Raw genomic sequence first — 27,411 nt, 5'->3', positions numbered from 1 at the left:
CCACAATGGGAACTCCCAGCTTCAATATCTTAAATTTAACAAACATAATTTTAAAAAGTACATCAGAGGAGTTCCCGCTGTGGCGCAGTGGTTAACGAATCCGACTAGGAACCATGAGGTTGTGGGTTCGGTCCCTGCCCTTGCTCAGTGGGTTAAGGATCCGGCATTGCTGTGAGCCATGGTGTAGGTCACAGACACGGCTCAGATCCTGCGTTGCTGTGGCTGTGGTGTAGGCCGGCAGCTGTAGCTCCGATTGGACCCCTAGCCTGGGAACCTCCATATCCATATGCCATGGGTGCAGCCCAAAAAAAACAAAAAAAAAAAGAAACAAAGTTAGAATATTAGAGGAAAAACCTGACAAACATTATTAGCATACTACTAAGGGACAGAAGCATGAAGAGACTAATTATTACGTAAATGCCTTTATTTGAACTAATACACTGCTACCAGATTACATCACATTTCAGAGTTAGAGTAACATTATGATCTTGAAAACTAGAGCAAACAGCTTGACAAAGCAAGAGTACATACATTAAGTCCTACATATATGTTTATTTTTAGTGACCACATTTCCTTATTTTAGGTGTAAAATTAGAAAATTTATTATACACTTAGCATACCTGGCCTACTGTATCCTGCCTAAGTTCTGAGCATACCCTCTCCTCAAAAGTGTCATATTCAACACCATTTTAAATCTAAAGAGAGAATTTGATAATACGGGTTTTAAAACAAATAAGCATATTTGAACCAAGTGTTTTAGGATCCAATATGTCAATTGTTTACAGGTTGGGTGTGAGAGGGAAGATGGAAATTCTAGGTACATTTTTCCTCTACCTACAATGTATGTTTTTTTACTTACTTGAAGACCCCTTAAAAAAAGTAGCAAAATCAGCAGTCTTATTTAATGTAATCAAAATATTCTTAAATGTACAAAAAAGGATCATGTAGAAAGAATACTGTAAAAAGATACTAATTTTAAGAATAAAAGAATACGAAAAGCTTCTATTACATTCTGCACAGCCAGTTACTTCTGTAGATTTTTCAGTACTAGAAAGATAAGCAAAGGATACTCATATCCAAATACCCTCTGACCCCAGTTCTCAAATAAGAACTAGCATACTGGATGGAAAGCAAAATTATTGTCTAATAATATTCATATCCAATCATCTAAGCAAGTCCCAGGAGGTGGAAATTCTAAGAGGGAACATAGAGAGAAATACACACAGCAATGGAAACATCAAGGGCAGCAATCTAGGAGAAGCAAGTAAATGATTTGGCTATGAGCACATTTCAGGTGAGCCTGACAAATCCACCTTGACTATGGGAAAGAGGGGTTGTTTTTATTAAAACTCTTTCCCCTGATGGCTCTCTCATGATGAGCTTAGTCTTGTTAAAACTAAAAGTCCTTTAAATAACCAACAGTTCCTTAAGCCATGAGCACTTCACCTAGAAACTGCCTGACCTGCTAATCATGCACCTGGGAGCAAGGCTGTTTCTATTCGAATTGGTTATTTTACACTCTCTTCATTCCCCTGCCCATCAAACAAGCAAACACCGTCATGACCATCTTGGGCTTTACTTCCACAAGGTCTTCGGGGAGCGCATACACCCTGGCTCCAATTCTTCTTGCCATTGACACTGCGTACCTGTTTTTGGAGGAAAGGAAAATTAAGGCGAAATTCTTACCAGTCAAGGGCACAACATGAGACGTCTATTTCCCCTGATGTAGTCATTTGCCTGGGATGCACTTCTATAGCAAAAGTTCAAATAGGAATGATTTCATTGTTCGTTATTTTGTTTTGTTTGTGAGGTCACTATTAAGTGACACCAAATTTTGAAGCTCTACTATTTAGGTCTAATACTATTTACTCCTTTTCTACAATATGAAATCAGAATTAATTTTGGAACACTGATTTTATATGAAAAAAATATTTTTACATTATATAATTACCCAGACTTGTTGATATTCTTGTTGAGCACGTAATAAGATAACAAATTTTCATGTGATCTTAGAAATATGGGGTGGAAAATTATGCCAGATGCAAAATACAAGTTGTGTTGGTAGATGCGGTGAATACTTACACACATTCAAGGGAGGGGAGAGAGTCTACATGCTACATGGCCAGAGTGACTAAAGCAAGGAATGGAAAGGGTAGAAAAAGGAAGGGAGAAAAGAACTGATATGTCCAGCTGGGGAAATTTGCAGGAACAGCCCTCAATTAATATATGAGGTATTTCTAGGTGTTCTATAATAGGAATCTTTAGAGATGATCAAGTTTCTGGAAAAAAGAAGTCTTGAGAGTTCTCTATAAATTATGGATATTAAAAATAATCAGGGAGTTCCTGTCGTGGCACAGTGGTTAACGAACCCGACTAGGAACCATGAAGTTGCGGGTTCGATCCCTGGCCTCGCTCAGTGGGTTAAGGATCTGGTGTTGCTGTGAGCTGCGGTGTAGGTCACAGATGTGGCTCGGATCCCATGTTGCTGTGGCTCTGGCGTTGGCCGGTGGCTACAGCTCGGATTAGACCCCTAGCCTGGGAACCTCCATATGCCGTGGGTGCGGCCCCAGAAAAGACCAAAAAGGAAAAAAAAATCATATATGCTACAAGTATTTTTTAAGAGGGAACAAATGACATACTTAACTCCAAAGTTTTGCAGTAATGCTTTTTTAGCTATCCTTTGAAGCCCTGCTGGGGGCTGACTTTCAGTGCATATTAGGAAAGCTTTCATGGGTTGCCTGTGAAACCAGATCATAGTCTAGGTCTTTGGAGAAGAAGGAAGAGACAAGTGGAAAAGAACTTCTCAATACTGTTGAAATGTAGGAAACTTTCAAGGCAGTTTCAGCTGCGGGTTAAGCATCCTCCCCACTTAGGGACCAAGATCAGGAACTCAACCTATGTACTAAGAGTATTCTCTACACAGTAAGGAAGACATCAGTGGATAATGTGTGTATAGAAACAGTGCAATTAGGAGTTCCCTCTGAAGTGCAGTAGTTAAAGGTTGGGCATTATCTCTGAGGCAGCATGGGTTTGATCCCTGGCCCAGCACAGGATCTGGTGTTGCTGCAGCTATGGTGTAGGTTGCAGCTGTGACTCAGATTTGATTCCTGGCCTGGGGGTCTGGGAACTTCCATGTGTCATGGATGCAGCTGATAAAGAACAACAACAACACAAAGAGTGCAATTGAGTTCCCGGGTGGCTCAGTCAGTTAAGGATCCGGTGTTGTCACTGCTGTGGTGTGGGTTCAGTCCCTGGCCTGGGAACTTCCACATGCCACAGGTGCAGCCAAAAAAGAAAAAGTGCAACAGAAGAATGCTCTCATCTAAAGCATGATTTTTCTTAGCTCATTTTTCACTTGTTGAAAGTTTGTAGCTAAACTGCCTTAAAACATGCGTTATTTCTCTAATCTACTTAAGCAACAACCCATTAAGCACCCACCAACTAGGTCAGGTATAATTCTAAGCTCTTATATATTTTATTCATTTCAAATTCTCCAAGGTAAGTATTACTGCTCCCATTTTACTGATGAGGAATCTGAGGCTAGAAGAGGTTTCCCCCAGGTGACACCATTCTTAAGTGGCAGAACCTGAATGAAAATGCAGATCTGCCAGGCTACAATGCCTGTGCTCTTGCCAGAATATTAGGTAGCATCCCTTACTTGGCATTATTATGCTTGTCATCTTCTGATAGATTGCCGCTCTTAACAAGGTCGTAGTTTATGCAGCCTGGCTGGATGGCGTCAATTAAATCCACAACTGCCAAACTGGAGCTGATTGTCTTGTCCTAGTGTAAAAGGACAACACAGCTGAGAATTTCAATGCGCACAGATGAACATGTGATTATGTACATAAAGATGCCAAAAACAAAGCCCAGTGAGTTAAAAAAAGAATCATGCTATTAGCCCAACGATGATTCTCACGCACAAAGAAACTAAAGGCTATCCTTCCACTTTCTATAGCAAACATGTTTCATAGTCGAATGTGGAATTCTTACCTTAAAACTCTGAATGGAAGTTGATTTTCCAGCTTCACTCAATGTTCTGTTCACCCAGTTTACAATGATGTCGTCATTAGCTTTCTGACCATCTCCAAGATCTTCTAGGACATTGAGGGTGTATCTAAAAGAAGCAGCACGTAGCATGTTCAAGAATGAAATTAGAACCTTCTCTATCACTTTACTCAAGAATAAACTCAGAATGGACTGATTAAAGACCTAAATGTAAGGCCAGATGCTATAAAACTCATAGAGGAAAACATAGGCAGAATAGTCTAACATAAATCACAGCAGTATCTTGTTTGATCCACATCCTAGAATAATGACAATAAAAACAAAAATAAACCAATGAGACCTCATTAAACTCAAAGGCTTTTGCACAGCAAAGGAAACTATCAAAAAACTGAAAAGACAACCCACAGGATGGGAGAAAATCTTTGCAAAGGATGCAACAGATAAGGGCCTCATCTCCAAAATATACAAACAGCTCATACAACTCCGTAATAAAAGAAGAGGCAGAAGAAAACGTCCTGATCTACTTTAGGGGAAAAAAAGGCAAATATTAGAAAGAGGCTTTATCTTTTAGTTCTTTTACTTAGGTTTGAAAGATTAAAGATTTCATGGAAAGAGATGCACATTACATGAAAAAAAAATTTCAAGTAGTAGTAGCTTGCCATTGAGCTGCCTTTTCCACTGGTGGGGGGAAGATTTTCAGCGCTCTAGTGAGTAAGCCCAGCAGTCTACTGCAGGCAAGCTGTGTACTAGACCAACCATGGTAAGGACTTAAATTAAGCTGTGCTTTGGCTGGTACCCAGTTTTAATGAATGCTTTTCAGCATTATAGTTAAGAGATCTTTCTCAAATGGATACATGGGATGTTCATAATTTTCACTATTTTTCAATTCACTGATACTAAATGATGCTCAAGTCTATAGGTCAGCCTTCCTATGAAAAAAGGAAATATTTACAGTTCTGCTGCCTAGCTTTCAAGAAGGCATCTCCCATTGAACATCCAACACATATTCATTACTTAAGCTCATTTGAGAGTCTGAACACAAAAATTTCAAAAGTGTAGTCACTGATATGCTTGCTAAAAAATAATGGCTAGCTCACAGACCTGTATTATAGTGAAGCTTAAACAGCTAAAATTGTGTACCATACCTTCTCATCAGCTGCCAGACTAAAGCTAAAGTCAGGGTTTGGTTCCCATCATTCAGGTCTTGCCCTCCAATGCCAACCAGGGAGAATTTGGCAGGATGCTTCCCTAATTCAACAGCATAGTTGCAGTTTTCTAGCTGCAAACACACAAAAGCAAATGCTTAGAGATTTTCATTTGTTTAACCTATATGTGTGCACATGCATGTGTGTGATGCTAGCTTCTTAGCACACAAAAAATAAAGGAGACACACAGTTCCTATCCTCAAGAAGCTCAACTCAAAGTTTCCCAAACCAAAGAAACAAAGTGAGACTAAGAACGGTCTGTAACAAATATGTGTATAGCAACTTAATTATCTACCTTTTTCATGTTGGCTCCAAGTTTTGGGTATGGAGGTTTATTAACCTTACTCCAGTCAACAGGAACTTTAATTCGTTCATATAATTGTAAGATTACCAGGGCATCCTGCAGGTCACTAATGATTTAAAAAGAATTTGATCAGTGTTTTCAGACAGCTGGGCCTATGTTTACTTAAAAAGAATAACACTACCCTGTCAAACAAGATATATAAAACGATAGACTATTCCTAGGATTCATATTTTGTATCAGTCTGTGATGAAAACAGAGCTAACACCATCCTATTCACTTAAAAATATTTACTGAGAGCTTACTGTTTGCAAGGTAATATCCTAGAAGCTGGGCACAAAGGACAAAAATCCCTGGCCTTTAGAATCAGACAGAGAGAGAAGAGAGAAAAAACAAGTACACGGACAATTGCAGAATATGACTTGGGGGTGTATTTAATTTCATAAAGGGAAAAAAAGGAATGAGGTTAGGGGTTAGGGGGTGGTAGGTGGTGGCCAGGATCTGAATAAGGCATTAAATGTAGAAAAGAACATTCCAGTCTGGGAGAACAGTGAACACAAAGGCCTCATGGATGGTCTACTTAAGGCACTCCCTGGTCTCTGTTTCAAAATATAAAGTATCTGTTCCCTAGGGTGTTAGAAAGACAGTTATGTATTCTTTCACGTCATGTTCAAACTCATGTAAAGAATAATCTGGGCTTTTGTGTATTTGGAAAATGATACTGGAAGTCACCACTCAACATTTTCCAATACAAATAAGTGCTACCAACTGACATTTAGGAAATGTTTAGAGCTGTAATTATTTGTGTAGCATCCATTCATGATATTCGTAACCATTTATAATAACAGTAGGAAGGCTTACGCATAGAGATGGTTTACATGGGGATTAACACCAAGAGAGTTCATCCAGTTACGGAAGGTTCTTTCTTCACGAGTTTCTCCTGTTAAAAATATTCACGGTATTTATAACTCATTAAACACCCTGCATATGTGCATATATCATCAACCCACATATAAGATTATTTTATTTCCTCTGTACAGATCTAGAGGCTTTCTCCAAGATGAATCTCCGAACATTCTCTCTAGATACATGCTTACTTTTTTAATTGGTTGAATTTATTCTAAAAGTAAAGAATACAACCTTATTATAACCAGTTAACAACTCAGAGGTTTACCTTCTCCTTCTCCAGTATATCCCCAAGTCCCCATAGCTCAAAAGTAACTGATTTTATCAGTTTAGTTTATACTTTAAAATTTTGCTATGGTCATATAAACCTCTATACTAATTTACATCTTCCCTCTACCCATTTGAAAATACTAAGCTACATATGAGTACTCTTTTTTCTTGACTCTATTATAGCAACAAATTATTTGAAACTTCAAAAGCATAAAACTGAAAGATTTTCTAGTAATGCTAGTAGATACTCAATGTATTACTATTCGCATGTGTTAATTTTTAAATACTATACTTTTATGCCCATATAATCTGGCAAAGGTAAACTCTGCCTTTTGGAACCTTAAACAACCACCATGCATTATTATTATTTTTACGAGTAGGTTAAGTGTGAAAAGAACTGGGGCCTGTTCCAATTAGTGTGATTATGGAAGAATGAAACATAAATATTTTATTGCATGTGTGCATTTTTCTGGTGAGGGGTTTAAAAAGTGATCTAATTCTAAAATATTAAAATAAAACATTGGTTTGCTAAGCGGCCTTAACTAAGTGACCCTAGGTTACCTTACTTTAAAAGTTCCCTTGTATCATCCCTTTCTATCAGCTGCCACTTTTTATTCAGCCCTTGGGACTACTTCTAGCAGACAGTTGCTAAAGGAAAGTAGATAAGGAAACTTACTAAAGTCAAGATTATGAAATCATCGTGGACCATGTATTTCTACTCTGTAGCCCCAAATATAATTTAAGAAACCTTTAGTTACCTTCTAGGAGAGTCCAGTCAATATCCTGGTTCTCTGGCTTAGTCAGTGCCGGGTACTTATTAAACAGGTTAGCCACAAAGGCTAAGTTCAGTTTAGGGTTTCCACTAACAACATCAGCAGGGGTAACAAACTGTCTGCAACCTAATTTGTCTGCTTGTTGAAGCATACTCTCAGCTCTCTTCAAATCATCTGTTTCCTGTTGAAGAAAACAGTAAGACATTTTTAAAAAGACTACACTAAGAACATAGGAATGTTTCTCTATAATGATAGACCTGGTATACAATTCTAATTTCTCTTAGCCAACATATGGTACTTATAAAATTGTTTTGAATGGAAAAAACAATATAAAAATTTAGCTGTGGATATGCACTACCTTAAAAATACCCTAGATGGCACCAGATCATATACCGAAGGACAATACACTTAACAATTGAGATTGCTTCTCTTATGACAAAATTCATATAAAAGAGCAAAAACTGTTCTGATTTTTTTTCTTTTTATGGCCACACCTATAGCATATGAAAGTTCCCAGGAGAGGGGTCACGTTGGAGCTGCAACTTGCAGGCTTACACCACAGACACAGCAACACCAGATCTGAGCCGCCCCTGTGACCTACACCACTGTGGTAATGCTAGATCATTAACCCACTGAGTGAAGCCAGAGATTGAACCTGCATCCTCATGGGAACTATGTCAGATTCTTAACCCACTGAGCCACTATGGCAACTCCTGTTCACACTTTTAAATTAAACCCTAAAGAAAATGTAAGGCTGGGAGTTGTGGCCCAGTGGGAATGAATCTGACTAGGATCCATGTAGTTGTGGGTTCGATCCCTGGCATCGCTCAGTGGGCTAAGGATCCAGTGTTGCTGTGAGCTGTGGTGTAGGTCGAAGACATGGCTCGGATCTGGTGTTGCCATGGCTGTGGCGTAGGCCAGCGGCTATAGCTCTGATTAGAGCCCTAGCCTGGGAATCTCCACATGCCGCTAGTGCGGTCCTAAAAAGAAAAAAAAAAAAAAAAAAGAAAGAAAAATGTCAGGCTGAAAAAGACGAAGGAATTACAAAAATAAATAAATAAATAATAATCAAGGATACCACGTTCCAATAATTTTATTTCAGGTTTAAGTTGCGTATTTCAAATTGTAGTTTTTCTCTTTAAACTGTTTCTTTTTTTGTCTTGTTTTACTTAACTTTTCCACCCAGGAAGCAAGCAGTGTTGTCCACTTCTGTAAAAGACTCCTTCAAGTAATTACTAGGAATCCTAACTTATCTTCTGTCCTATTTTGTCTTTTTTTTTTTTCCTCTTGGAAAGGTGCATGCTGATCTCTCTCTCTCTCTCTTTTTTTTTTTGGCTGTGCCCATGACATGTGGAAGTTCCTGGGCCAGGATCAAACCTGAGCCACAGCAGTAACCCAAGACACTGTAGTGATAATGTTGGATCCTTAACGTGCTGAGCCACAAGAGAACTCCTGATCTTGATTAACACAGGGTTTGGTGAAGAATTTAACTTATAGATCCGATGATTTCAGACCAATGTAAAAATAGTTTCCCAGGTGCCCAGCATCCCCACCTCCCAATAATAAAAGTAAAAAACCTGGAGCTGCAAGAGTAGCAGTTGCTTTTGGATTATCCATTTTTAGTGACCTGTTCCCTAGACTGCTATTGGCAGCTACTACAGACATTTCCACCCCAGTTTGCCCCAGGGCAAAAATAGTTCTTTTGGAAAACAGTGTTATGTGAAAAGGGATTTTATAATTGGCAAGGGGATGCAGGGGGCGGGGTGGTAGGGGACATAAAGATAAGGAAAACTTGAGGAATGTAACACTGTTCAGAATGTATAGTTTGATAGTCTTAACTGTCTTTGATGGGTGATGCTGTCTTTAGTGTTTTAATCTCCAGTGAGGTGCCTTGATGACCTAGGACTCCAGAACAATGCATATTTATTGTGTTACCCTTCATTGTTACCAGCTGCAGAGCAGTCAGTAACCACCAACAGATGGGCAGCTGAGTGGGATTCAGTCGTTCTTCAGGATTCTCTGTAAGCCTATTAAGTTCTTCTCATAGAGCCTATTCTATTTCATGTAACCTGTCAGTTGTTATTTTAATACTGTTTGGTTTATGCTATTTAACATCTTTACTTTAAAATCCCTTCTTTGGGAGTTCCTGTGTGACTCAGCCGATTAAGGATCTGGTGGTGCCCCTGCAGTGGCTCAGGGTGCTGCTGTGGCGTGGGTTCGATCCCTGTCCCAGGAACTTCCATATGATGTAGGTATGGTCCAAAAAAAATCCCTTCTTTATTGATCATCTTGGCATTCTTAAAGAAAAAGAATTAATAATATTGGAATAGGGGAGTTCCCATCATGGCCTAGCAGCTAACAAATCTGACTAGGAACCCTGAGGTTGCAGGTTCGATCCCTGGCCTTGCTCAGTGGGTTAAGGATCCGGCATTGCTGTGAGCTGTGATGTACGTCGAAGATGCGGCTGGGATCCCCCGTTGCTGTGGCTGTGGCGAAGGCCGGCAGCTATAGCTCTGATTAGACCCCCCTGGCCTGGGAAGCTCCATATGCCGTGGGTGCGGCCCTAGAAAAGGCAAAAAGACAAAATAATAAAAATAATAATAATACTGGAATAGAAGGAAGCTTTAAATTAGTCAAAAAATCCAAATAATCAAATATGGAATAGTGAAATGAAAAATAATTAAAAATATACATATGCAAAAAAGAACTTTTCCCCTTACCTCACATCATATTGAAAATTAACTCCACACACACCACACACACACACACACACACACACTCTCTCTCTCTCTCTCTCTCTCTCTCTCTCCACTAAATGTAAAACCCCAAACTATAACTATAAATCCTCTAGGAGAAAACATAGGGAGAAATGCTTGTGACCTTGTGTTAGGCTAAAATTTCTTAGATACAACATCAAAAACATGATTTGTAAAAGAAAAAAATGACTAAATCTGACTTTGTCAAAATTAAGAACATTTGTTTTTTGAAAGCCACTGGGAGTAAATATTTGCAAATCATATATGCAATTAAAGGACTTGTATCCAAAATATATAAAACACTCAAAACAAAATATATAAAACACTTGATAATAGGAAAACAATGGAATTAAAAATGGGTAAAGTGCAGTTCCTGTTGTGGCTCAGTCTCAGTGGATTAAGAACCTGACACAGTGTCTGTGAGGATGTGGGTTTGGGGTTAAGGATCAGATGTTGCCACAAGTGGCAATGTAGGTTACAGATATGGCTTGGATCCAGCACTACTGCGGTTGTAGCATAGGCCTGCAGCTGCGGTTCTGATTTGACCCCTAGCCTGGGAACTTCCATATACAGATGAGGCTCTAAAAAGCAAAAACAAAAAAAACAAAAAAAACAAAAAAAAAAAGGGTAAAGTGTTTAAACAAAGATATATGGATGACAAAAAACCACATGAAAAGATGTTCAACATCATTAGGGAAATGCAAATTAAAATCACAATAAGACATCATTCAGCACCTATTAGAATGATTGTTAAAAGACTAACCACACACTACAGCGTTAGTGAGCATGTGGATGAGCTGGAACTTTCACGCACGGCTGGTGGCAACATACAACCACTTTGGAAAACAACTCAGCAGCTGCTTAAAAAAGTTAAACACATACATACCATATTACCCAGCCATTCCACTCCTAGGTATTTATCAGACAGAAATGAATGCATACACTCATACAAAGACTTGTATATGAATGCTCAGAGCAGCTGTAATGCAACAGCCCCAATGTGGGAACAATCCAAATGTTCATCAACAGGTGAATGGAGTAACAAATTATAGCATATTTTTTTCACTGGAATATTATTCAGCAATAAAAAGGAATGCCTTTATGATACATGCAACAACATGGAAAAATCTCAAAATAACTATGCTGAGTGAAAGATGCTAGATAAAAAAAGAAGAGTACAAACTGCATGATATAAGATTCTCAAAAATTCAAACTAAAATGCAAGAAAGCAAATCAGTGGTTGCCTAGTATGAAGGAGTATGGGGGCAGGGAGGAATTACAAAGGATCATGAGGAAACTTGGTATGGTGATGGAGATACACACACACACACACACACACACACACACACACACACACACACACACATCTCCCTAAGGAAGATGTAAGGCTGAAAAAAGATGAAGGACACTGGAAAACAAAGGAAAAGCATGAGAAAAGGCTCAGAGATAAAATGAGTGTGTGTATGTGTGTGTGGTGGAGGGTACAGAGTAGTGGCAAATTGCCCTAGCTAGAGGAGATGGAACAAGATGGTGTAGTAGGGCCTTAAGAATGCTTAGCAGAACATTTCAGACTGAACTGGAATCAATGGGTAATCCCTGAAGGATTCTGAGGAGGGAAGAGACAAAGAAGAGAGTGTTTTAAGATCAACTGGGGAGGAGTAAGTGGAGAAGAGCTGTATCAGAATCAGAATCAGCATCACCATACTGGGGCCACCTACCCAGGTATAAGATCACCTGACTAGTCATCATAGACGGCTCCCTTAGCACCCAGGAGGGCCCCTTACCCATGCCAAGAGTGACCTGAACTGAAGAGGTTCACATTTAAAAGCAGACAGAGGGAGTTCCCTGGTGGCCTAACAGGTCAAGGACCTGGTGTTGTCACTGCTGCAGCTCGGACTGGGAAATTCCCCATGCCGCAGGCGCAGACTAAATAAATAAATAAATAAAAACAGACAGAAATATAAACACACAAGTCAGTTACAAATTCAGTTCTGGTGAGAGCAGTGTAAATGGTTTGGTCAGTGTAATCCACTCAATCCTACTACAGAACATGCTAGAAATGTGGATTTTTTTAAATCAGTAGAAAGCATTCCTTATCTAATGACTACAGAGAACCACAGGATCCTAGAAAGTTGAGACTCAATAGTCTAGTCCAACTCTTCATGTATGCACAAAGTGAGATCCAGTTTTGGACTTGTCCAAGGACACTGAACACATAAATGATGTAACCGGGGAACATAGTCCATGACAGTCATTGCCCAAATTGGATTTCAGGGATCATGAGTTTGTAAATATATTCACATTATTTTCGACAGAGGAATTTTATAGATGTAAATATGCATATTAGTCATTAAATTTATTGCTATAATTATAATCCAAATACTTGGAAAAGTTTAGTCTCTAGTGCTTATTCCCCACATTACCTTTGAATATTTTACTCCATCCATATAAACCAAAAGCACCATAATTACCAAACTCACTAATAAATTATTAACATAAATCAAAGCTAGTCTTTCTGTCTCTGAATTCACAGATAAATTTTAAAATAATGCTTACAATTGTCAATAGCACTGCATGCAATTATAAAGATTCTTATTATTTATAAGAAATTGACAACAACTCTGTAAGCTTGCAGAATTCAAAAGAACACCTATACTTACATTGAAACCTGACATGTTAATATCTATCCGTGGTTCTCCTTCCTTTTGTCCTTTTGGTGCGATTTGATTGAGAAGATGGAAATAGGCTTTGGAATCCTACAAATGAATTGAAAATGCCAGTGAGATCACATTTACCAAGAATGAATGTATCCTATTGTCCCATGTTTGGAAGGATATTTGCATGGGAATTAGTGAGAATGCTTGACACAAATCTGTCTTCTAACTTAACAGCTCCTTTCCCAGAAAAAGCCCACCTATCTGGCCTTATGTCTCCTTGACTATGGATGAACTGGATTTTGTCATGACTTTACAATTTCTTGAAGTCATTAACACGATAATGCTAGTAAACATACAACTAGTTCTGTACCTTCACTGAGTTACTGAAGTCAATTAGCTTGGTAGATAAACAATCAAGAAAAAAAAAGTAGGACAGCAGAAATCCAGGAAGCATAAGGAAAGAGAAAATAAACAGGTTACATCATTACAAAGCACAATAAGTATATACTATATAACCTATGGAGAAGAGATGAGCTGTGTTAAAGATGTATTTAACTGTACATTTAAATGACAAAATTTTTAAATGAGTAACACTTGAGTTGATGAGATAACATTAAACCCTCAATCCTGTGCATGTATTTAACCATACAAGCTTCTCTTTAAGCCCTTGAATTCTTTCATCACTTAAACATTTTTACATGGAATCCTAATACCTAAAACAAAATGGCCCTGCTCATATAAGATGTGGGTTGGGCAGGCTGTGAGGACATGGCACAGAACATAACTCGAAAGCCACTGTACCAGGTAAACACTTAGTAAGTAAACACACATGTCAAGTAAAATTCTGCCTCTAGAATACCACAGGATAGGAACTGGAGCAAAGATTCCTTAACCCTGTTTTATCTGAAGACCACCTTCGTAGCTATGATAGTTTGCTATTACTGGGCCTTGACAGTCCAGAGAGGCTGTAAAGAAATGCTTTTCAGGGATTATGGGCACGTTATGGATCATGTGCATCCTAATACCCTGAGGAAGTTGTTCAATATGCAGATTGCTGGATCCAACCCCAGAACTACCAAGTGCAGATTTCTGGGAGTTGCCCAGAAAGCTACATCTTAAACAGCTTCCACAACAGGAGGATTTGATGAAGTCGCCAGAAATGTCTCTAAGAACGGGGAGAATCAGGTGAGCGAGCCACTTCAGAGAAATTCATGGACTGCAAATCCAGATCCTACCATTGGTGGGCACAGGGGTATCTCCTTCTAAGCAGCAGTGCATTACAGTTGTCAAAGTGCTTTCACTCACAATTACCTGTTAAAGGTGCAGAAACAAACTATAACCTAACCCTTTGCCCTTGACAAAGATAAAGAGCAGAATCAACAGAGTCTGTATTTACAACCCTGAAAAGGGGCTTTATAGGTGAAAATTTGAACTTGAACATAGATAAATTAAAAGTTCTTTTTGCATTGCCCCCAAACTGTCTGCTTTTAAAAAATATTTAAAGCTGTCTTCATTTTTAAAGATTTCCTTTTGTACATTTAAATCACATCTCAGAACATAAAATCCATTTATGAATGGTTTTGGGGAACATATCTAATGCATAAAGCTAACTATACCTGGGTAAACCTGTTGCATAAGTTTAAAGAAGAGGTGGGGTCAGTTGGTTTTATAATTCTAGGGCCATCCTTAATTTTTTTTTTGACTTTTTTTTGGTCTTTTCAGGGCCACACCTGCGGCATGTGGAGGTTCCCAGGCTAGGGGTCTAATCGGAGCTATAGCCGCTGGACTATGCCAGAGCCACAGCAACACGGGATCCAAGCCATGTCTGCGACCCACACAACAGCTCACGGCAACACCGGATCCTTAACCCACTGAGTGAGGTCAGGGATCGAACCTGCAACCTCATGTTTCCTAGTTGGATTCGTTTCCTCTGTGCCATGATGGGAACTCTCCCATCTTTAATTTGCACTGATGAAATCAGTAATGCATTGAATGGGAATATCCCATTACTTCCTCTCACCGCTGAACAAACTGATATGGTCATAGACTATTTTCATAGCCCTGCTGGGCAGTGACATCTGGTGAAGATCCTTGAGTTTGTTCCCTGTGTTCCAATATCTGGATTTTGGAGAGAGTCAAGTCAGTTAATAAGAACACCATGGTATTTGCTGTGGTGATTTTGGCCCCCTCTCCCTGAGGCCAGAGGGAATGAATGAGTGGTAAATGATAGCTACCAATGTCTCCCACTCGTGCAAGTTCTCCCTACTGCTCATGGTGAGCAGGGAGTACCCAGATTCAACTCAACACAAGAAATCCTTGTGGGTCTTCTGTGGGCTGGGTGTTGTGTTGGGGTGGGCTTTAGTAGGAGGGCGCTAGGGCGGGGGGCTGAGGTAGAAGACAGACATAAATAAGAGCAGATAACTACTCTCAAGAACTCGAGGTCTGAAGGGGGGAGCGCATGACAGGAGAGGAGCCAAATGAGAAAGGGGATGGGGCATCTTGAGCCCTTTCTCTTTTCTAGGTCTTGATCGACAGGTACACTAAGGCCTGAGAAAGGCAGTTAGGAGCAGAAGAGTCATGGCCACCCATGCTTTCATACTTCATGTTGAACAGTAGGCAGAACAGAACGTGTTAGGGCTGTAATACTTCTACCGCTTTCCGCAAAACAAAAGCTAGACCTGGTGCTAGCGTTCCTTACATGGCTCCATCTTTCTACTGACTGAAATCTACTGTTAGGGTCAAGAGGCAACAAGACTAGGTGATATACTCAAAGGATTTTTCCTCCTTTAAGCTGGCATGCAATCTCCCAAGTCATTATATCCCCTATATAGAATAACTGTATAGTTACCTTGATGTCAGCACTGAAATTATTGATTTTCTGCCAGCCCGAGTTTTCCAAATGAAAGTTTGCCCATCTAAGCAGAAGCTCTTCTGGAGACAATTTCATAAGCTCCTCCAAAGTCTCACCATCTCGAAGTAGAGCGGCCAAGGCTATAAGAAAAAAAAAAAAACAAAAACCCAAGACCAATATATTATATGAAATGGTCGTTACAAGTTTATTGACACTCTGCTATAGAGCATAGCAGAGGTTTAAAAACTACTGTGACCTAGCTCTTGGTTTTCAGGTACTCACCGTCTAATAAAGATATATATAACTGTAGACAACTAACATGATAGAGATAGAAACACTGCATTATGAGAATACACAGCAAATATATAATGTATACTTTATTACTCTCCACATTCTAAATACCAAATAAGTACTAGCTTTTAAGCTGAACATTTTCACATTGTATCATATATTTACATAAATTGCTCTTAAATAGTATTAAAATCAGAGAGGTGGGGGAGTATGTTTAAAATTATGGAGGTTCCCAGGCTAGGGGTCAAATTGGAGCTGTAGTTGCTGGCCTACACCATAGCCACACCACGCCAGATCTGAGTCACATCTGTGACCTACACCACAGCTCACGGCAAAGCCGGATCCTTAACCCACTGGAGCGAGGCCAGGAATCAAACCTGTGTCCTCATGGATAGTCAGATTTGTTTCTGCTGAGCCACGATGGGAACTCTGCCTTTAACTTGACTTTTTGATTAAAGGAGTATACAAACCCTACAGTATTTAAGTGTAACTAATTAACTCTTGAAGGGTTAAACATATTTTTAAAGGAATATAATTCAACCGTAAGTTTTCCATAGCACCTAATATGTAAAGGCTGCTCAATAATTTGTTGTTGTTGAATTGCATGTGCAGAAGAAGCCCAGTGTTTTTTAGTAAATATTCCCAGAGGTAAGAAGTAGCACCTTGGGTGTCTGCACAGAGAACTGTCTAAATTTAAGCACTTTTTAAATGAAGAAGTTGTGTATCCTTATGCAATAATTACCTCTCATAAAAGGAGATTTATATTGAACGAGAACACTGAAACTGCCTCTATCAGGAAAATTTCATCTTTCATGGACTCTGCTTCACACCCTGTCACTCTGGCACCAGGGGATTTAAGCCAGAGCAGAGGTAACATGGTCACTAGTACAGAAACCTCCTTCTGCGCCCCATCTCCAAGTCAAAGGCTGGAAACGATTAAACAGACTGACATTTATGCACCTGAGACCTTGTCAAAGATAAATCATTTGATTTATTACATGAGCTAATGTAATTTAATTTTATTGTCTTCCTTTCCTTTTTCAATGGACTTCAACTCCCTTAACAAGACAAACACTGCTGTGGAGAGGCCATCAATTAGAAAAATTTTATTTGCTCAAATATAGGCACCTTTGAGGGGATTAAAAGTCTAAGTATAATAAAGTCTTGGATGATTGTGCAAAATAAGACTGTTGACAAGCCTTGTGAGACCGGGAAATACTGGGACCCTCCAATATATATTCCTCTCCCAAAGTAACTGGGGATTGACATGGTGATTTCCAGAATAAAATGTGAATGTTTGGAGTGACGCTTAATATTTTCAACTTCTTCTGGAGAGGATAATGCAGTACTTCTTAGGACCCCATGACAACTGTATCCACAGATGCTTATACATCCTGGAAGTCTATGGTGTGGTATTAAAACCTATGCTGTAAGAATGATGCTTCTGCTGATTCAGGAAATATGACATGCCCACCAAGGGCAGGTTAGAATATTTTTGAAGAGGTCTAAATCTATGATAGAATAGGAAAGGTATTAAAAAACAAAAGGAGATGGTATACAATGGTGGAACTGAAGTTGGTGATGGGGTGGGGACTGTGTGGATAGAACAGAAAAGAACAGGTATCAAATTTGGGGACTTTGGGTAATTCCTTAAACTCTGTGCTTTCCTGTCTTTATTGTGAATTCAATTCTAAAGTGTCAGACAATGGAATCTTACTCAGCCATTAAAAGGAACGAAATACCGGCATTCTTAGCAACATGGATGGACCTAGAAACGATCATGCTAAGTGAAGTCAGCCATACAATGAGACACCAACATCAAATGCTTTCACTGACATGTGGAATCTGAAAAAAGGACAGACTGAACTTCTTTGCAGAACAGATGCTGACTCACAGACGTTGAAAAATGTATGGTCTCCAGAGGAGACAGTTTGGGGGGTGGGGGGATGTGCCTGGGCTGTGTTATGGAAATCCTGTGAAATCAGATTGTTATGATCATTATACAACTACAGATGTGATAAATTCATTTGAGTAATAAAAAAACTATTAAAAAATAAATTGTCAGACCAATGTTAATTACTACTAAAAAGAAAGTTATTGGAGTCCCTGTCGTGGCTCAGTGGTTAACAAATCCGACTAGGAACCGTGAGGTTGCGGGTTCGATCCCTGCCCTTGCTCAGTGGGTTAAGGATCTGGCGTTGCTGTGAGCTGTGGTGTAGGCTGCAAACACGGCTCGGATCCCCCGTTGCTGTGGCTCTAGCGTAGGCCGTTGGCTACAGGTCCAATTAGACCCCTAGCCTGGGAACCTTCATATGCCGCGGGTGTTGCCCTAGAAAAAGACAAAAAAATTAAAAAAATAAATAAAAACTTATTTTTAAAAAAAGGTATAATTAGGCTGTTTTCCTGAATAACACTACAGCATTACCTTATGTTAATTCTAGTTATCGTCTAATGACCTCAACTAAGTGAAAGCATGACAGTCCGCATGACTAGAAAAAAATAGCCAATAAACAGCTTTCAAAATAATGACTGTGTTCCATTACCTTCATTCCTGCTTAATTCAATGTCAGCAAACAAACCGATCTTAATGATCTGCCAAAGCAGTCCCAAAACCAGATGAGGTTTCCCAGCCCGCAAATCCTCTGCACCAATGTTCACAACGTGACACCCAATGGCAGAAGCAGAATTCAGTGCCAAGTTCAAGTTTTCCTGCAAGACAGCCAATTTACAACACTTACTTTTTGACATTTCCATTTTTTTGAGATCTATTTCTCCCTTCACTAAAAATAATATTCAGTAAAGAAATTATGTATTAATTTTACACATACACGATCCATAGAAAAAAATACCCAGACTTTGGTGTTAAAAGCATAGCTAAAACAAATCTCAGCCTTATTGTTATTGTCTTTTCCAGATTTCCAGGGGACATTAACTTGGCATTTTCTATTTGTTCCCTTCTGAAAGACACTGACACTAAAAGGAAAGGCTGACTTACTAGAGTAAATATATCCATGTGGGTTAAGTGTCATATTTCTAAAAATGCCTAAATGAGAGGTCTACTGAATACATCTGAGAGTTCTAGAAGTTCTCAATCTCCACATCCTAAGAGGTACTCTTGCCTGCGGAAATTTTGCTAACAATCGAATTCTCACTTCATGGAAAAGAAAAACCCTCTATTCTTTAAGCATCTGAGTAATCAAGAGCTTAAATATTTTTGCTTATTTCTGTGTGTTTGAACACTAATGTAATATAAAAAGAACACAGGGCTTTGCAGTCAGACTTGGATTTGAACTTAGTTACAGCATTAACCTTGAACAAGTTCAGAAAGCTTTTTGAGTCTCAAGATCTATTTTCTGTGAAATCTGGAAAATAATCCTAAACTCAGAGCTGTTATAAGAATTAAATGAGAAGATGCAAAGTGCAGAGCCTATGGTCTACAGAACAGGCTCTTAAATAGTAGTTTCATGGAAGAAGGAGAAGACAGCGCATACCTGAATGATGAAGGGCGTAAGTTTCTTCTTGTTGATTGCTCTCTCATCAATTGTATCAGGAACTGAAAGGTTGATCATTTTACTGAAATAAAAATTTTTAAATGAGTTGATTTATTTTTAAAGAGTCTATAAATATTCACAAATATTTTAAGGCTTATAACTATCTCTCATGTAATCTGAAAAAATGCAATATATTGGAGTTCCCGTCGTGGCTCAGTGGTTAACAAATCTGACTAGGAACCATGAGGTTGTGGGTTCGATCCCTGGCCTTGCTCAGTGGGTTAAGGATCCAGTGTTGCCATGAGCTGTGGTGTAGGTCACAGACACGGCTTGGATCCCAAATTGTTGTGGTTCTGGCATAGGCTGGTGGCTACAGCTCCGATTAGACCCCTAGCTTGGGAACCTCCATATGCCACAGGAGCGGCCCCGGAAAAGGCAAAAAGACCAAAAAATGCAATATATGACTTTTACCATGTTGATCACAAACAACTATACATATAACGCAAATTTTAAAAAAGTCTGAAGTGTTTACAGTAATTGAGTATTTCTGGGTTGAGGATTGTCTTAGTTAATTTTTTTTTGTATCTTCCACATTCTTTTAGAAGAATGAATTACTTGAGTATTGAAAAAAACCTTATTGGGAGTTCCCGTCATGGCACAGTGGAAACGAATCTGACTAGGAACCATGAGGTTGCGGATTCAATCCCTGGCCTCGCTTAGTGGGTTAGGGATCCAGCGTTGCCGTGAGCTGTGGTATAGGTCACAGATGTGGATCGGATCTGGCGTTGCTGTGGTTGTGGCGTAGGCCAGCAGCTGTAGCTCCAATTAGACCCCTAGCCTGGGAACCTCCATATGCCATGGGTGTGGCCCTAAAAAAGACAAAAAAAAAAAAAAAAAAAGAAAAGAAAAAAACTTTATTGAAAAAATGTTAAAAACAGGTAATGTCCCACACTGAAATTCATTCTCTTTTCTAGATTATATAATTTAGAATTACAATCACCATTTATCTACAAAGAGGTAAAATTAGTTGACCATGAGATCCTTTCATTCACCAAATACTTAGAGTGCCCAGACGATGCAACAGGTACCATATTTGGTGCTAGAAATATGGTGACAGTACAGAGAAAGAAAGGTTATATTAGGTTAGAGTCTGACTTATTAGGAAGAGTCTCACTTGGTAATTTTTTTTTTTTTAATGAGAGTTGCAATGTTTGTTTCAGGTTCTCTCTTGGTTGTTGGGGTGTTTTTTTTGTTTTTTTTTTTTCTTTTTTGCCACTCAGGCAGTATGTGGGAGTTCCTGCCTCAGGGACTGAACCTACACCACACAGCAGCAACCAGAGTCACAGCAGTGAGAACGCAGGAGCCTCAACCCGCTAGGCCATCAGAGAACTCCCTCATTCAGTAAAATTTATTTAATTTAATTATTTCCTGGTCTTTTCTAGGGCCATACCCAAAGCATATAGAGATTCCCAGGCTAGGGGTCTAATTAGAGTTCTAGCCGCCGGCCGGCCTACGCCAGAGCCACAGCAACTTGGGATCCAAGCTGCGTCTGCAACCTACACCACAGCTCACGGCAACACCGGATCCTTAACCCACTGAGCGAGGCCAGGGATCGAACCCGCAACTTCATGGTTCCTAGTCGGATTCGTTTCTGCTTTGCCACGACGGGAACGCCATAAAATTTAATATAACATCTAATATTTCAGATGTTTATAATATTGCCCTAAAACATGTTACCTTGCATAGGGAAAACCATGCTTCTTTCCATGTAAAATTTAAATATTAAATGAATAGTACCATATGATGCTCTCTGTTAAAACCTATGGGGAATTATTTCTTTACAGCCTATAAATGGCAAGAAAGGAGATAATCTCACATTTTAAAAATCAGCTTTTCAAACAATCAAAATCAACTCGCTGAAAGAAAAAGGAATTTTATATATTATATATTGTTTTCTAAAATATACCTACAGCATTGTTCTCAGTGCTCTATTTGTAGGCACTTAATGCTTACAATAGCACTGTGAGGCAAGTACAGTACTATGGGGATCATAATGGATGGATCCCAAAAGGCAGAGATCAAATATCTCTTTTTAAAAAATTCTTTTCCATTATGGTTTATTACAGGATATTGAATATAGTTTCCTGTGCTATAGAGCAGAACCTTTTTGTTTATCTGTTTTACATATAGTAGTTTGTATCTACTAATTCCCAATTCCTAATTTGTCCTTCCTCCATTCCCTTTCCCCTTTGGTAACTGTAAGTCTGTTCTCTATGTCTGTGAGTAGGTTTCTGTTTCCTAAGTAAGCTCATTTATGTTTTTTGGCGTTTTTTTTTTGTCTTTTTTTTGCTATTTCTTTGGGCCACTTCTGCGGCATATGGAGGTTCCCAAGCTAGGGGTCTAATCGGAGCTGTAGCCGCTGGCCTACGCCAGAGCCACAGCAACGCGGGATCCGAGCCGAGTCTGCAACCTACACCACAGCTCACGGCAACGCCGGATCGTTAACCCACTGAGCAAGGGCAGGGACCAAACCCGCAACCTCATGGTTCCTAGTCGGATTCGTTAACCACTGCGCCACGACGGGAACTCCTGTTTTTTTTTTTTAGATTCCACATATAAGTAATATCATATTTGTCTTTTTCTGACTTATTTCACTAAGTATGATAATCTCTAGGTCTATCCATGTTCCTGCAAATGGCATTATTTCATTCTTTATGGCTGAGTAATATTCCACTGTGTGTATATGTATGTGCAGGCATGTGTATGGATATATATACCACCTCTTTATCCATTCATCTGTTGCTGGGCACTTAAGTTGTTCCCATGTCTTGGCTATTGTAAACAGTGCTGCAATGAACATGGGGGTGGATGTATCTTTTTGAATTATAGTTTTCTCCGGATATATGCCGAGGAGCAGGACTGCTAGATTACACGGCAATTCTATTTTTAGTTTCTTAAGGAACCTCCATACTGTTTTCCATAGTGGCTGTACCAAATTACATGTCCACCAACAGTAGGAGGGGTCAAAGGTCTTAGTATCTTGATTACAGCTGAACAGCTACTGAGTGGCAGAGCCTGAAGAGGATCTAGGCAGGCTGATTATCAAGCATGCTCTTAACCACTGTGTTCTACTACCTCAAAAAACAGATGCATCCACTGACAAAGTCTTGATAATTTTCTACCATTTCTGCTGAGATACCACTGCCTCTGGGTCAGCAGCAGTGACAGATGCATTTTTCAGAAGGAAGGAATTGGAGTGAAAAGTACACGTGGCCTCTTCTCAATCATTTGGAAGCTATGGTACTTGAGAATAAAGAGATAGTTAAAAAGTTCAACAAAGTTGTAATGCTTTGGTTTCTCATTGATAAGAAATTGGAAGCTGAGAGCTTCCCTAGGAAGAGGTCCCTGGTCTAAATGACTATGTTTTAGATTCACCGTTAGTGGTACTTTCATGGACAGACCTGGAGATGAAATGAAATGGGCAGAACCTAGACAATTTTCACTTCTAGTTATTTCTCAAGATAAGGCTGTCAAGCATCTAGAAACAACTCTATCAATTATGTGGAAGACTATTTTTGGAAATCTTACCAAAGCACAATTCCATCACCAACAGCTTTAAAGAGGTCATCGGTATTTGGGTTCATTGGTATGACGTGTCGGCAATCAGGATCATTTTCCAAAGCTTTGTTTATCCAGTTCACAAAAGCGTATTTTTCTTCCTCTAAAATTATGTGGAATAACAAGACATTAGTTCATACTCTAGGTAAATATTTGACTCTAAAGCCTGAAACAGTTGTTGAGGAGTGCTGATCGTTGATGTGTCACAGGCATGTAGTTACCCTCTTTGGAAACCCAGACAATTGAATGTCACACAGTAGCTATTAGAAGTTACAAAATTAACAAAAAGAATCAGGCAGGGTTAACTTATCCTTGGAGAAGTTAGTTACAAAATTTTATTTTTATTACTGTAGAGTTCTGCTATAACCAAGCCCAGCCATGCACATATTCTATCACAGTTCTTCCAAGCTAACAAAACCATACAATAAATAGCTATAAATGCCTTTTGGCAAGTATTAGCCCCAAGTCCAAATACAGGTCACGATGACCTTGACTGTATTCTTAATTAGGAGGCAATGTTTTTCTAGACACTCCTTGACGTTATAGCAGGTACCATATTTAGTTCATGGTGTTAACACAGGTGAAACTATTACCTGAGTAAGAATGCTGTGTTCCTTCACTGGACAGCTCTGAAGTTCCCCCTAGAGCACAAATCCCCTCTTTTCTGTTGATTGCCTTGCGGAAGGTTTTGGCAATATCACTGCTTTTTACCTCTTGGAAAATCTATTAACGAAAATATGTGGTTGATTCACAATTTTCAATCAGGCACAACCATAAGCATATTTATCTTCTTTTATATTCTGGCAACCTACATTTTCCTCTATAGGTGATGAGTGTTAACAGATAAGGCAAACTGGGTCTGGGTTTTTAAAATGCTAAACAAGTACTACAATATTGCTACTGAAAATGAAGCGCCAGAAAGTCAACTGTACACACTTGTCAAAAACATTAAGTGCCACATGCATTGGATCCCCTTTAGGCCAAAACTGAGTGTAGTTCAAAGGCACAGGTAAATATGTTAATTTTCTAGAACAAGGAAGGCTTTGTTCTTTTCCTGGAGAGAAAAGGCTAAAGGATTCTTTCTCCTTTAAGCAAAATTTGTAGTGCAAAGAAAGATGAAAATGTTATGGCTCAACCAAAAGAAAATCTATTTTTATAATCAGGTAGTTCAGTAAGAGCTAGAATAGAATAATAAAGGGGAAAAATGTGCTAAGTTGGGAGCAATGACTACTGACTACAGAGAATAAACCCAGAAGAGGCTTTTCAATGACCGAGCTTCTCTTTATAATAAGGCACATGGCTAACGAAATTAACTTGTACACTCTAATTGTACAAAAGCAGGCTGTAACAAAGCAAATTTCACACCCTACTCTAATTCCTTGGTTGAATGACCAAAGGTCTGCCTATATATGCCTGAAATACTGGAACTTACCTATTCTCCAATCTGTTTCTGATCTACCAATGTGCACGGCTAAATTAACCACTGTCAGTGAAGCCAGAGTGAGACGGAACATTTTCAAACACTTCTTTAAGAGGTGTTTCAAACACATAAGCGGACTTATCAAAAGAAACTTTGGGCCCTAATGGAAAAGTTGCTAAACAAATAGAAGATAACACAAAGGCCTTAGCACTACGGATGAGCACATAACTCACACACACACCTCAGGAGGTGTAGCCTATGTGTGAAGTTCATAGAACAGGGTCATGGTATCTAGCAGTTCAGGCTGTATCTGGGAGAGCAGGCATGAAGAGAAAGAAACTGAAACCCAGCCCATGCTCCCCTAAGCAGGCCTGGTGTCTTGTGCAAGACTGTGAGAGGCTGAAACAGGAGTGCCTTTTTATATGTAGTCTCTCTAGGAAGGTAACTTTTTTGGTAATTCATCTACCAAGATAGAGTGACTTTTTTAACTGGTAGGAACGTTGCTATAGGCCCATCATGAGGTCATCTTTTCCTGTTACCTTTCTTAAATCCTGGCCTTCCTTGGACTTATAAACCCAATTTTATTTAGGAAAATAGTAAGCAGTAAGTTTTACGAATTCAAGCTTATTCAGTTTCCATAGCTGTGATTTTGTGCTCTATCTGTAGTTTTAGATGTAGACTTTTAGAATGGGGGTGTGTGTGCGCGTGTGTTTATGTCTATATATGTACAGACACACACATACACACTGACTACTCTAAATGTTACACACAACCAATGAAATCACTCTTCCTCCTCTCTGGCCTTTATACTGACTCTTGTTAAATATCAGTAGTGTGGAGCTGGGAATTCCCGTTGTAGTTCAGCAGTAATGAACCCGACTAGTATTCGTGAGGATGTGGGTTTGATCCCTGGCCTTGCTCAGTGGGTTAAGTATCTGGCATTGCCATGAGCCATGGTGTAGGTTGCAGACAAGGCTCAGATCCTGCATTGCTGTGGCTGTGGTGTAGGCTGGAAGCTGTAGCTCTGATTTGACTCCTAGCCTAGGAACTTCCATATGCTACAGGTGCAGCCCTAAAAAGCAAAAGCAAATAAATAAAAAAAAAAATAGTGTGGAGCTGACTCATGTACTCTGCATAATTTTCAAATTATTTACATTATTTTTACTCACAGATTTTTTTTTTAGTCCAACTATAATTTCATTTAATTTACCTTACCTTCAAGCCAAGATTATACAACAAGATGATTCCTTGGTAATGTAGCTGTCTTAATTGTGATCCATCTTGTTCCCACAGTTCCCTCTTTGATAACATATACCTGCTCAGTGAAAAAGCAATATTCACTATTCTACCTCATTCTGAACTCTACTTCGTTCAATAGAACATTGTCTAGTAAATTAAAATCTGAAATGTGTGCTTTTCTTCTGACAGAGATACCATAAATCTTTGGAATGACAAAAAAAAATGTCTAAAATATGACTGCCTCGGAGTTACTGCCTCAGGATGACATATTTTCGAAATGCTTTTGCCTTAAGGATCATTAGCTTTTAAAAATTAAATTGTTTTCATAATCACAATTACAGCTGAAAAATAAATCCAAATTTGTATACATCACGGAAAAGACTACAAAGAATAAAGTTTTCTTTTTTTTTTCTTTTTAGGGCCACACACGTGGCATATGGAAGTACCCAGGCTAGGGGTAGAATGAGAGCAGCAGCTGCCAGCCTACACCATAGCCACAGCAATACCGGAGCCCTAACCCACTGAGCAAGGTCAGGGATCAAACCCGCATCGTCACGGAGCCGATGTTGGGTTCTTAACCCACTGAGTCACAATAGGAACTCCAAAGAATAATAATCTTTTAAAAAGATGTTTGCTGTACAATATTCTAATGCAATTACTTATACAGCTCTACTTCAACTCCTGATGCTTGGGAATGATGTGCAAGTTGCAATTAAATTAGTTCATCTTCAATTGTCTTACAAAAGTTACGTGACCTTCCTTTTCTAAATATTTTTAAATAAATTATTCCAGCTAAGCTCAGATTTTCAGTTTCATAGCATTTTCCTCGCCTCTTTAGATTTAAAAAAAATATTAAGAGATAACTGAAAATTTCTGTACCTGTTAAATAGATTCTCTACATGAGAATTTGCATTTTATTTTCTACCTTAGTAAAGAAATCGTTCAAGTGGATGATAAAGCAATTTGAGTAGAAGCCTTGGCTTAACAAGAATCTCTGATAACTCTAGGCCAACCACTGTGCTGGAGAGTTGTCAATGAATCTTTTCAAAGCTGCCCATTGTGATACTAATGAGCTCACTGTTTCATGCTGTTTTCCCTCCATGAGGAAGGACTTGCTTTTATCCTGTGTGAACAACTCTTTAGTGTACTCTGCTCACTCTGGTTCCTTCTACACATCTTTTCTAGTCTCCTTTACGGAACATATATGTTTCTTATTTCTTTTAAAAGTGTAATAACTGTCCCAGATCAGCTTTAGTGGCCAAACCAAAGCAATGCAGAGGTATAGGACTTAAGAAGGAAAGATTTCAAAAAGAATTGCAAAAAAAATACTGATTGGCTTCCAGTGTTTGAGGATTGTTTCCAAAGAAGCAGGTTTGAATTTTTACGTTTGGGGGAATCTAAGTTTAGATATAGGTCTAAACTTGCTAATAATAGGAAAAGAACACTGCCCTTTTAATAAATAGAAATAACTACCAACAACCAACACCTGTCATATGGTACAGTTCTAAGCACTTACATAAAGTTACTTAATCCTACGAGGTCGGTACTATTAGAAAAGGTTCTAAAACAATTTATTACCATTATTTAAGAGCAAGGTTCTCACTATGAAAATAAGAGTTTAATCA

At 39.0% G+C, this 27,411-nt stretch overlaps 1 protein-coding gene across 9 annotated transcripts in view; it reads right to left on the bottom strand.

Moving 5' to 3' along the window:
• Positions 1 to 406: 406 nt before the first annotated feature.
• PLS3 (plastin 3) overlaps positions 407 to 27,411 on the bottom strand; it is an 86,222-nt gene continuing 59,217 nt past the window's right edge. For 4 of the 9 annotated variants that reach the window (XM_085008260.1, XM_085008262.1, XM_085008258.1 and 1 more), the window contains 14 exons: positions 23,721 to 23,850; positions 23,098 to 23,230; positions 19,510 to 19,591; positions 18,562 to 18,727; positions 15,725 to 15,867; positions 13,247 to 13,273; positions 12,880 to 12,975; positions 7,449 to 7,644; positions 6,376 to 6,454; positions 5,509 to 5,623; positions 5,154 to 5,287; positions 3,994 to 4,117; positions 3,659 to 3,783; positions 407 to 1,646 (listed from right to left, as the gene is read on the bottom strand). In XM_085008260.1, coding sequence (XP_084864386.1) covers positions 1,514 to 1,646; positions 3,659 to 3,783; positions 3,994 to 4,117; positions 5,154 to 5,287; positions 5,509 to 5,623; positions 6,376 to 6,454; positions 7,449 to 7,644; positions 12,880 to 12,975; positions 13,247 to 13,273; positions 15,725 to 15,867; positions 18,562 to 18,727; positions 19,510 to 19,591; positions 23,098 to 23,230; positions 23,721 to 23,850 — 1,683 coding nt within the window. In that variant the 3' untranslated portion in view covers positions 407 to 1,513. Of the gene's footprint in view, positions 1,647 to 3,658; positions 3,784 to 3,993; positions 4,118 to 5,153; positions 5,288 to 5,508; positions 5,624 to 6,375; positions 6,455 to 7,448; positions 7,645 to 12,879; positions 12,976 to 13,246; positions 13,274 to 15,724; positions 16,256 to 18,337; positions 18,728 to 19,509; positions 19,592 to 23,097; positions 23,231 to 23,720; positions 23,851 to 27,411 lie in introns of all 9 variants that reach the window. The other 5 variants (XM_085008264.1, XM_001925936.7, XM_085008263.1 and 2 more) reach the window with 2 other exon arrangements.

The sequence above is a fragment of the Sus scrofa genome, chromosome X (assembly GCF_054392235.1).
Source record: "Sus scrofa isolate SSC_HxYL_T2T_F1_AM1 chromosome X, Sscrofa_HxYL_maternal_Yorkshire_Landrace_v2.0, whole genome shotgun sequence".
NCBI classification, from domain to species: Eukaryota; Metazoa; Chordata; class Mammalia; order Artiodactyla; family Suidae; genus Sus; species Sus scrofa.
This window is presented reverse-complemented; position numbering and strand designations above follow the sequence as displayed.